The sequence below is a fragment of the Pyrus communis genome, chromosome 5, assembly GCF_041283825.1.
Source record: "Pyrus communis isolate YQ-2024b chromosome 5, ASM4128382v1, whole genome shotgun sequence".
Classification (NCBI taxonomy): domain Eukaryota; kingdom Viridiplantae; phylum Streptophyta; class Magnoliopsida; order Rosales; family Rosaceae; genus Pyrus; species Pyrus communis.
In genome coordinates, this window is record NC_142569.1 from 32,000,168 (window position 1) to 32,012,306 (window position 12,139).

Here is a 12,139-nt window from a genome sequence, read left to right on the forward strand (position 1 = left end):
ATACATATGAACCTACGTATATATGTACCTATTTATATGCACCTATGTATATATTCATGTACCTTTATAATGTATATTGTTTATTGTGTCTGCATATTAATTTATTTGTTTGATTTTGTGATTGTCTGTATGTAACATCCCATATCGTCCAGGGGTGTGGATCCTCTATGCCTCATATGTACATGCCCACCTCCAAATAGCACGAGGCCTTTTGGGAATTTACTGGCTTCGAGTTCCATCGGAACTCCGAAGTTAAGTCAGTTCGAGCGAGAGCATTCCTAGGATGGGTGACCCACTAGGAAGTTCTCGTGTGAGTTCCCAGAAACAAAACCGTGAGGGTATGGTAGGGGCCCAAAGTGGACAATATCGTGCTACGGTGGAGTCGAGCCCGAGATGTGGTGAGGCACGGATGAGGATGTGACAATTTGGTATCAGAGCCAATCCTTGACTGAGTGTGCCGACAAGGACGTCGGGACCCTAAAGGGGGTGGTAACATCCCACATCGTCCCGGGGAGTGGATCCTCTATACCTTATATGTACATGCCCACCTCCAAATAATACGAGGCCTTTTGGGAACTTACTAGCTTCGAGTTCCATTGGAACTCCGAAGTTAAGCGAGTTCGGGCGAGAGCATTCATAGGATGGATGACCCACTGGGAAGTTCTCGTGTGAGTTCCCATAAACAAAATTGTGAGGGTGTGGTAAGGGCCCAAAGCGGACAATATCGTGTTACGGTGCTCAGGATGTGGTGGGGGCTTGGGTCAGGATGTGACACTATAAATTTTTATATAGTTTAATTCTCATTAGCAAAATGGTTTAAAAAGTCTTTCATTTTAAATTACTAAATTTGATACGTAGAAATAAAAATTTCTATTTTAAAGGCCTTATTGATGATTAAATTAGGTATTTTAGGAAAAAAAAATTGAAAATAATAAAAGTGGGCAGGGATATTTAATATGATTGATAATGAGTTTTAAAGTTAGGGACTAAAACTAGATTTACAAAAGCATCCCTGTTATAATGAAATTAAAAATAATCTTCTTTAGGTCCTTAAGTCTAAATGCCCTTAAATATAAACTATAGTGAGAGAGATTCAAACTCAGGTGACCTAAAAAGGAGCACGTATGCTCTAGTCAACTTAACTATGCTACCAATTGTTCCCATTAAAAAAAAAAAAAAAAAAAAAAAAAAAACAGAAAAAAAAACCCACTTGACTATGCTACCTTTGCATGTGTTAGCAAATATTTAATTTCAATACATATGACATGATTTTATAGCATGGCATGGAGATGCTGTATATGATTATTGGAGAAATAATTGGGTGGTTATTAGAAGGAAAAATTAGTATCCGGTCCCTAGTTATTAATGTTTATTGCCTAAGACCTTATTAGTTTCAAATTTGGATTGAAGTCCCTAGCATTAATGTGATAATGAATTTACATGTTTATTACATATTTTTTAAAATAAAAATTAGTAATTGATTTAGGATTTTAATACTTACACCTCTATTAAACTCCTAATTAATTTTCAATTCAAACATTTACAAAATTTTCAATTCAAACATTTACAAAATAAAAAAAATTAAATTAGAATAAGTTTGTACCCATTAGTTTTTTATAAAAATATTCTTAATTTTTTTAATCTTAAACCCATTCATATAATTTTCAATTTTTTTTTAATCTTAAATGTACCCATTCTTAAATATACCAATTTGTTTTATGTAAAATGTACCCTTTTTTAATATAAAATGTACAATTTTTTTTATATAAAATCCATTCAAAAATTTTTAATCCATTTTTTAACTTATATGGGTGCACTTTTTTTTTTTTTTTTGATTTAGAATGTATCTATGCCAAATTTAATCAAAGAAATTTACTAATGTTATTAAGCCTAATATCTTCTTCTTCTTTTTATTTTTTTTATTTTTTTATTTTTTTATTTTTGTGTTTTGAAGAATCTATCCATGTCTTGGTACAATAAATTTTTTTTTCTTTGTTATTTTTGATGAATGTACCCATATGTGTGTGTGTGTACACACACACGCATACAATATAATGGAGAGTATAATTTATATTTTATTATTTTTAATCCCTCAAATTATGGGTTATATTTAAAGTCTCATTAATATAAACAGATACAAATTTCAATTTTTAATTTTTAATTTAAAAAATATAATAACTTACACTATTACATTAATGTCAAAGACCGCATCCGAAATTTCCATTTTTACAATTATGAGAGACGTGGTTGGTGAAGCCCATTCTGGTGGGGGGACCGTTTAAATTCTCTATTTAAAGATGTACATTACGCAAACCATCCACAAAGTAAGTTTTAGAGAGATCAGTCACTTAATTTGTTACGAAATTTCTCTACACTATTCTTGCTAGTTTTCACATAAACCCATTAACTGTTTTTCTTCCATGGCATTGATCCTTCCAAGTATTCCAAGCATTACTACTTTTAGCACCCTCCAAGTCAAATTGGCAGCAAGCCAAGTGAAGGGTGAACATGTTCCAACTGACATACCAAGACACCAACTCACCGCTCTCATCAGATCCATCATCAACAAACATGACGAACCACAACCCTTTTACGTTCTCGATTTGGGAGTTCTTGTCAGCCTTATGCAAAAATGGAACCGTTGCCTTCCCAACGTTCTGCCCTTCTTTGCTGTCAAGTGTAACCCTGAGCCTGCATTCATTGCAGCATTGGCAACGCTTGGTGCGAGCTTTGACTGCGCTAGCAAGCTGGAGATCGAGGCCATCCTTTCTCATGGTGTAAGCCCCTCAAGGATAGTCTACGCCAATCCATGCAAGGGTGAGAACCATTTAAGGCACGCAGCTGGAGTCGGGGTCAATCTTGCAACCTTTGACTCCATAGACGAACTTAACAAGATAAAAAAATGCCATCCCAAATGTTCCTTGTTGCTCCGAATTGCAGTCCTAAATGACACGAGCTCCTGGCGATCATTTGGGACCAAATTCGGTGCGATGTCTGAGGAGGTCGCGCCTCTACTTGGACATGCACACAAACTAGGGTTGAGAGTGGTGGGAGTTTCATTTCACGTGGGTTCGAAAGCTTCGGAATCTCAAGTGTACCGTGGAGCAATAGCAGCTGCTAGGGCTGCATTCGACAAGGCAGATGAGCTCAAACTGCCCAAAATGCATGTGCTTGATATTGGTGGTGGGTTCAAGGCAAACCCGTTATTTGATGAAATAGCCGAAACCCTAAACGACGCCATTAAAGAACACTTTGGTGATCATCAATCGGAGTCTGATCTGGTGGTGATGGCTGAGCCAGGAAGGTTCTTTGCCGAAACAGCTTTCACATTGGTTGCAAATGTGATGGGGAAGAGAGTGAGAGGAGAGAAAAGAGAGTATTGGATTACTGATGGGATATATGGGTCGTTTAATCTTCCGGCATTTGATAAATCTTGTTTGACAGTTTCACCCCTCCTCCTTCACACTCCTGATCATCATCATCATCCAGTAGCCATATATTCGTCGACGGTGTTCGGACCAACCTGTGATTCTCTGGACACGGTGGTGGCTGACTGCAAACTGCCGGAACTGAAGTTAAATGATTATCTCGTGTTTCATAACATGGGGGCTTACACAAGTTCTGCTGGAACCAACTTTAATGGCCTCTGCATTTCTGCTATTCCCACGTACTTGGCATTTACAATTGCTGATAATTAATAGGGACTGAAAAACGAAAACAAAAAAAACGAATGTATGTGATCGATCTTTCCCTTCTTGTCTATTGTTATATATATATATATATATATATATGTATATACACTTTGAGAGTGGTTTTCATGACCGAATCTTCTTTAAATTTCATTAATTTGCATATATAAATTGTTGATATTCCCATTCCTTTGAATTGGTCTTCGTTGGAACAGTGGGATACGATGGTTCAGCAACATGTACAAACGGGAAAGAAATATTAAAGGAGCCATAGTATTTGGACATATACAAAACTGAGACAACGTCTAATTTAGGGGATTCACATACAATAGTATAGCTATTTCTAATGTGAGAAGTTCTTGTCTACTCAAAACACAAGGTGATATACTATATGTTATTGTCGAAGTGGATTATAGAGTCGATCGCCCTTATATTAAGATATGTAGTATACCACCTTGTGTTTTTGTTACATAAAAAAATCTTTGCTCTAAAAGGAAGTGTATAAGTGCATCAGTTAAAATATTGCAGGACATAAGAAGAAGCCTGATGCTACTAGATCAGGGAAATCTAAGCAAAAGTACAAACTACTACTACAGGGTGAGCCAAAAACTGCGAAAGGTTGAAAATAGGCAAATCAAACTATTTTTTAACCTGAAAGGGGTTAATTTAATGGAAAACGAGCAAAGACTTGGAACTATATTCGAGAAAAAACAAAAACTAATTTGATTTAAAAAATTGTAATATTTGATTAACCAGTTACCAAACCAAGCGTAATTAATTTGTTTTTCATTTTACATATGTGAAAACCGCCTAAATCAAACCATTTTACTAGTACGCTTCGCAGAAAGGGGGGTTAAAGATGGTGCAACATCGAATCCTGTCACCTTGCTTCGAATGGAATTGTAGCCCAAATTAATGTCGTACTGATATCCTTTGTTTTCGTTTTTATAATATATTGTTCAAAATCACAAGACCAAACGGATTTTAGACGTATTAATTTTGTATTTGTAAAACAAAAAAGTATATTCGAAAACGTAAACCATCAATTTGGAAAATGCTAAAACCAAGTTTGGTACCAAAAGATTTCAAATTTGAATTGTTTGTAAATAGCAGCTTTCATCCCCATGAACCTAAAGCATTACAATAAAACACAACTTATTAACTATTTGACATTGGCTTATAGAAAGTTAATAACTTTTCGCAACATTACAAATCAGAAAATTGTAGTACCTTTCAGATATGGAATCACAGATTTCTTCCCTCTTTCTTCTTCATATGCATCCAACACCATTGCAAACTCTAATTATTCTCTTATCCTACTTTCTACAATCTAAGCTCAAGTAAATCCCAGTACTGAAAAAGCATGCCAAAATAACATAAAAAAATAGTTAGTAAAAAAGCTTCCACTGCAATGTATTGCCAATTAAATTTTACCAATTGGGTAAATATGTATAGGGTTCTAAGTTCTAACTGCCAAGAAAGCATGAGGTCTAAAATGGGATTTACGGAAGTTACATAGTTTGAGAGAAACTGTTTTGTATGGAACATTTAGATTCATAATTTACTTCAGTTTAAAATTTTTTTGTTTCAAGGGCTTTTGTGTCCAGTTCTTTTTTTGGTGAAGTCTTAAGACACCAAAACTCACTTCTGGCATTCTATTAGTAGAGATCTCTCTAAAAATATATTTTAATTATCAACAATATTAAGATCAACGAATAAACTAATATCAAACTCGTTAATCACACTTCCTATTCTCATGGGCGTTTCTCAGGAGCCCCTTAGAAAACGCGTCGTCCTCGTAGCCCACAGGATAGCAAAATTGCTACCAAAGTCTATCGCCTAATATAAGTATAACGGTACCGTGTGCCCGTGCAATATAAATGCGGAAACTAAAAGAATAAATCAGTTAACAAGAGGGATCCAATTTTTTTTTAAAAATAGGGACATCCTTTTAATGGTTAGATTTGACTTTAATGAAATTATGTGGTCGAGATTGTGTGGCCTGTGATTTAATCTCAACCACACAATTTCATTAAAGCCAATCCAACAATTAAGAGGATGTCCCTTTAAAAAAAAAAAAAAATGTATTCCCTCTTGTTAAAGGGTCTGACATCATGTTTGGATAAAGAAATTTAAGATCAGTAAAGACTTTTAAAATGACAGAAATTCAAATGACGAGATTTTATTTTCTAGAATTTGTGAATTTTCTTGTTTGGTTAACCTAAAAGAACAATGGAATTGAATACATAATTTGTTATTTTTAAATTTTCAATCATAGAAATTGGGAAATGACACCTATTTACATGAAATTTAAACTTAGGAATTGGAGGTCCCAAATACTAAGTTTTTTTTCCACGCAGAAATTCTAAATTTCTATGTTTACGAATTCAAACAAAAGAATTGATACATGTCAATTTATAAATTTTGATTTTTATCCAAATTCCAAATTTATATCCCTCTTCCAAATTTATATCCCTCTTCCATTCCAAACATGGTGTAAAAGAATATTGGATGCATAAATTTATATCCCTCTTCCATTCCAAAACATGGTGTAAAAGAATATTGGATGCATATAGAAGTAGTAGCACCCCCGTTCTCGCGGCATATCGTGCAAACAATGAAGGATTCGACCCCATCTATCTCACGCACGCATGGCTCTCCCGGTTCCCTTCCTTAATCTCCGGTTTCAAAAGGCAGAAAGCAAGGAGAGGTGCCGTGAGGCGTTGGATGAGACGGACATTTCCTCAACTTTCGCGTTGAATGCCAACGGCTTTCTAACGCCCTCCAATTTTGGTAACCGCCTCTCGTCTTGACATTGTCTGCTCTCAAAACCTCCACCCCACTTGCTCCACTCATTCAATCAATCTCCAAGGACAAAGCAAACTGCCTCTTGTTTTCGATTTCGATTTCGATTTCTGATCATGGTTATTATTCTTTTATTTTTTCTTTTATTCTCATTTTTCCATTTATATATTGCTGTTTAATTTCTGATTTTTGCTATTAAATATTACTATGTTTCCAATGTTTATGTAATTCTGTGTTTCTTGAATTTGTTGCAGACCTGCATTTTCTTCTTTCCCAACATCGCATTGGCAGGAAGAAAGTGAGGTGATGTTGAATTTGATTTGTTGTGATTGCTTTCATATAAAATTTGAATTTTCTAAGGAAATTTCATCGGGGTAATGCTAATTTTTGGGTGTAATTTCATAATGTTTTTCGTATATTGATTTTCGGTGCTTTTTTCTTTCTTTCTTTTCCAATTGAAAAAATATGGGAGATGAGATGGGAGAAGAGTGAGATTGATAGACATATTGCATGACTATGCATACTCCGATATGTATGTGCAGCATATTAGGAACGTAATCTGTAAACATGTGTTACACCTTGTGTATCATATGTAAACATGTCGTATACTCAGATACGTATATATTTCATTGTAATTTTAGGTTTCTTGTGTATCAAGTAGCATAGGGACGCCTTGTGTAAACATTGTGTAATTGCCCAATGAAAAATTGGCAAAGTGGCGTAGTGATTTTAAAACATTCTATAAACTCAAGTGGCAAACTGGCTAACTAGAGTTTTGTTTGCATATAAGCTCAATTGTCGTTAGCCATGGAGCAATTGCTAAAGATTTAGTATTATTGTCCACTGAATTGTTTTATTCTTCTTGTGAAACAGGCTCTAATTGATTCTTAAGTTTGAGGCATTCTCCGTGGAAATAATAGATTAACGACATAGTAAACATATTGGAGAATTGGGTTTGGTGATCACAGCAGTGGGCTTGCGGTTTATTCGGATTTAGCCATCACAAACTGAGGGTATTATATGTTGCCTCTGGAAAACTAGTGAGTGAGTAGGCTTGAGTTCAAAAGATAAAGCAGAATGGACTTCAGTGATGGGTTTGTATCAAAGGAGCATCGGGAGCTTCACCGATCTGCTTCAGAAAGTGCAGATCCATTGTCTGCATCCCCATTGCCAGTTTCTGCAAGGTCCCCAAAGTCCCCCAAATCTTCAAAGTCCCCAAAGTCTCCAAAGATTCAGGGGAAACATGGAAAAGGAAGTCCACTTAAGCATGATAGACATTCACATTCTGCAGTTGATGGGCGTCCTAAAAAGGGTAAACTACACTTTTGAATTTTTCTCATGGATTCTTCTGCTTGAAGGCTTTCTTTCACATCAGATAATTGCTAGCAAGAGGCACTAGGGAACAATGTTTTAGACAATGTCGTATAGCTATATATTGTTACCCAATACACTTGAAAAGTTAATTTCTTTCTTTAAATTCAAAGGCATGTTTGTATACTTGAAATGGTATTAGTAGATTATGTTCAGATGGAAAAAATAAAACTCTTAAGCATTTACTATTATCTGATGATTAATAAAAAAGAATAATTTTTCAAACTAAAATATTCTGGATTAGTACATAAATAGTGGGTTTTTACTCTTAATATTATGAAGACATTCATTATGCAGGTGGTTCTGGGGGTAAAGGCACCTGGGGAGGGTTACTTGATACAGATGACAATTACACTGCTGACCCGAATGACCCAAACTTCAATAGTAGTGAGGTAACTGAACAACTAACACATTCATATTTAACTCTTTCTGGATCTTGATGTGAAAATATTACCAATAGATAAAATGCTCAGTTTATTTGCTATCTTCAATTTTAGTTCACTTATTTTTATTGTGTTAACTTGTATTGGTTGCAGGAATGTGAAAATTCCGATGCTAGAAAAGAGAGGGTCGATTTTGAGGAGTACAAAAAGAAAGCTACAATAATAGTGGAGGAATACTTTGCTACTGACGATATTACCTCGACTGCAAATGAACTTGGAGAGCTTGATAGGCCTACCTACAGCTACTATTTTGTAAAGAAGCTTGTCTCTAAGGCGATGGATAGGCATGATAAAGAAAAAGAAATGGCTGCTGTTCTTTTATCTGCACTATATGCTGACTACATTGACCCTCCACAAGTTTACAAGGGATTCTGCAAATTGGTAGAATCTGCGGATGACTTCATTGTGGATATACCTGATACGGTTGATGTTCTTGCTCTGTTCATTGCCCGAGCTGTGGTTGATGACATACTTCCTCCTGCATTCTTGAAGAAACAAATGAACTATTTACCCAAAGATTCGAAAGGGATTGAAGTATTGAAAAGAGCTGAAAAGGGCTACTTAGCAGCCCCGCTCCATGCAGAAATCATTGAGCGGCGATGGGGAGGTAGCAAGAAAATGACTGTGGAGGATGTCAAAGCTAAGATTAATGATTTGTTGAGAGAGTATGTAGTGAGTGGTGACAAGACAGAGGCTTGTAGATGCATCAAGGATTTGAAAGTTCCATTTTTTCACCATGAAATAGTTAAACGAGCTCTTGTAATGGCAATGGAGAGACGTCAAGCTGAAGGCCAGCTACTAAATTTGCTGAAAGAAGCTGCTGAAGAAGGTTTAATAAACTCCAGTCAAGTATCAAAAGGCTTCGGTAGGATGATTGACTATGTTGACGACTTGTCACTCGACATACCAAATGCACGGGGTATATTGCGGTCATTGATCTCCAAGGCAGCATCAGAGGGCTGGTTGTGTGCTTCATCTTTGAAATCACTCTCTCTGCAGCCAGAAAAGCGATCATTAGAAGATAGTGTTGCCAGAGTTTTCAAGACAAAGGCTCAATCTATTATTCAAGAGTACTTCTTATCTGGAGATATCTCAGAGGTAATTAGTTGTGTACAGTCTGAGAATAATACTTGTTCATCTGAGCTGAATGCTATCTTTGTTAAAAGATTGATTACTCTAGCAATGGATCGGAAGAACAGAGAGAAGGAAATGGCATCCGTCTTACTGCCATCCTTGTGTTTTCCAGCTGATGATGTTGTAAATGGGTTTGTAATGTTGATAGAATCTGCAGATGACACAGCTCTGGATAATCCAGTAGTTGTTGAAGATCTTGCAATGTTTCTCGCTAGATCTGTGGTGGACGAAGTCCTAGCCCCACAGAACTTGGAAGAGATTGGAAGTCAGTGCTTGGCACCAGAGTCGATTGGAAGCAAGGTTCTTAAAATGGCTAAGTCATTGTTAAAGGCTCGGCTTTCTGGGGAGCGGATATTAAGGTGTTGGGGTGGTGGTGGCAGAATCGGATGGGCAATTGAGGATGTGAAGGACAAGATTGGGAAGTTGCTAGAAGAATTTGAGTCTGGAGGGGATGTTAGAGAAGCTTGCCGCTGCATGAAGGAGTTAGGCATGCCATTTTTCAACCATGAGGTTGTCAAAAAAGCTCTAGTGACGATTATGGAAAAGAAGAATGAGAGACTTTGGATTTTGCTGGAGGAATGTTTTGGCTCTGGACTCATTACAACGAACCAAATGGCAAAGGGGTTTGGGAGAGTTGCAGAGTCTCTCGATGATTTGGCTTTGGATGTTCCTGATGCTCAGAAACAATTTACTCATTACGTTGAACGAGCAAAGAATGCAGGGTGGCTGGATTCCTCATTTTGTTTCAGCAAATCAGGACACAGTACAGAGAATGGCACTGGCTAATTTAGTTAGCTGTTTTCTTAATCATACATACGCTCTTTATACACAAAAATATGCATGCAAACAAACAGATTGTAAACATCTAGTTACATTTTCCTTGTTCATCATCTTCTTTAGCTACTTTCTGCTCTCTTTTTTTTTTCTGGCTTATTAATCAATTCACAGCTGGTAGATTTTCCTTTGGATGAATAAGATATTATATTTCAATGTAATCGCAGAATAAGCAGACGGACCTGCACACTATTCTCTACACAATAAACATTGCAGAAACTCAATAACAAGTTGATTACCGATTACTAGCTGATAAACCCCTCACAAGATTCCTATTCTCAGCACTGTACTTTTACATTGGGAAGAACTGTAGCATGGATTGATAATTCTATTTCTTGCTTGACAAGTAAACTGAATAAATCGATCTTTCGTGAGGCTTAACTCTTGTTAATTTTGCTTTTTATATTTCTCAGTTCAGTCCAACAGTGAACAACAATGCATTCCAAGACTCGCATTAGGCAGAGAATCTGTGATTCCTATTTCATCAAAACTATAGATACTCATCTTGGCTCCCAATTCACACCAATATAGAAGTCTTAATTTTGCACAAAACAACATGCTTCTTGTATTCCTACTGGACGCAGATAAATTGACCAAAAAAATATCAGGTGGGAGTGACAAATGTTTTGGTTACAATTTGTTACTGTAAAAATATGACTTCTCGTACTAATTTTGTCAATGTAAAATCATAATATTTTTAATAATATATCAAATGAATCTCTCACATACTATGATATCATGCATAAACGGATGAAAGATTTGAGAGTATGGATACAAGCTTTAAACGAATGGCATTTAATGAAAATGTTGTCATTTAATATGTTAGCAAGCTAATGACATTGTATAAAGACGACCATTTTCATTAGATGTCAATTCTTCACTCCAACCTCCTAGTGTATTAGTTAAAGTCCTAATGATTGCAAGAACTTCTGCTTTTCACTGAGCTTTTACCCAATTTCTTTCGTATATTTCATCCATTTATGCCTGATCTCAAGATAATCTAGATAAGTTTTAAAAGCTTGAGAAAAAAAATATATTGTGTCATGTCTAGCAATTCAATTAGGAAGTTGATCAACAATTTAAAGACAAATACTGTTTTTAACTATGGTGAACACCGTGTTTTAAGCCTAGCGATAGAGGTTTTTGATTATTTGCAGTATTTTGGGGATAGTAATGACATGTCTATCTTGATCACCGATGTTGATTCATGTCCACCATGTTTATGGTATGCCACATAATTCAAAGAACCTAATGGTCAACGTTATACAACACATAAGGAGGTCAATATTTCTAAGCATGTGGTAAATGGTTTCCATTTGCAAACCGCATTTTGGAAGATATGAAAAGGCTGGAAAGTTCAGTTTGAGAGAGACATTTGTTCCATGCCAAATCTTCCTTTTAGATGGAGCATTGTCTGACCCTTAGTCGGGACGTGTATTGTTGATTCGGCACCTCACCTCAAACGGGATTCATGACTCGATGGCACCTAGTTTGTAGGAATGTTGCGTCTTTTTCATCTATCTTATGTTGGTCTCAGCACAGATCATTAAGAATCGAGATGAGTAAGTGTTTTGATTGTTTAATTTTGTTGTATTGTTATGTGCAAAAGTTATGACCAAGATCTTAAGGAATTAAACTTTTATTTTATTTTATTTTGTGGCAAGGGCATGTGAAAGAGTGGACTATGAGCTAGGTCAACCTCTTACTGAGTTGCGCGGGGCTTCTACAGCCAAAGAGTCATATTTAAAACAAACGAAAAATTGCTTAAGGGTGTATTGTGTAGGAATAAAGTGTTTTGTGGCAAAAGGTCAGCTCGTTCAACTAAGTAAAACTTAATTCAATTTTTACTGCAATTTATTTCCA

The 12,139-nt window shown here is 36.0% G+C and overlaps 1 protein-coding gene and 1 pseudogene across 2 annotated transcripts; both read left to right on the forward strand.

The window, feature by feature from the left end:
- Positions 1-2,326: 2,326 nt before the first annotated feature.
- Positions 2,327-3,769, forward strand: LOC137721071 (ornithine decarboxylase pseudogene; annotated as a pseudogene).
- Positions 3,770-6,166: 2,397 nt separating this feature from the next.
- Positions 6,167-10,533, forward strand: LOC137726616 (MA3 DOMAIN-CONTAINING TRANSLATION REGULATORY FACTOR 2). 2 transcript variants are annotated; one of them, XM_068465554.2, is made up of 5 exons: positions 6,167-6,613; positions 6,749-6,797; positions 7,368-7,806; positions 8,163-8,257; positions 8,402-10,533. In XM_068465554.2, the coding sequence occupies exons 3-5, from the start codon at positions 7,572-7,574 to the stop codon at positions 10,226-10,228; spliced, it is 2,157 nt and encodes a 718-aa protein (XP_068321655.2). In that variant the 5' UTR covers positions 6,167-6,613; positions 6,749-6,797; positions 7,368-7,571; the 3' UTR covers positions 10,229-10,533. The 2 variants fall into 2 exon arrangements, with proteins under 2 accessions (XP_068321655.2, XP_088551090.1); XM_088694964.1 differs by having other exon boundaries at positions 6,236-6,482.
- The last annotated feature ends 1,606 nt before the right edge of the window (positions 10,534-12,139 follow it).

Bases quoted from the DNA above. Each gene is read 5' to 3' on its own strand.
- LOC137726616 (XM_068465554.2), top strand. From the start codon at position 7,572: ATGGACTTCAGTGATGGGTTTGTATCAAAGGAGCATCGGGAGCTTCAC. The intron at 7,807-8,162 runs GTAAACTACACT...TTCATTATGCAG, and splicing joins TGATGGGCGTCCTAAAAAGG to GTGGTTCTGGGGGTAAAGGC. The intron at 8,258-8,401 runs GTAACTGAACAA...TATTGGTTGCAG, and splicing joins CAAACTTCAATAGTAGTGAG to GAATGTGAAAATTCCGATGC.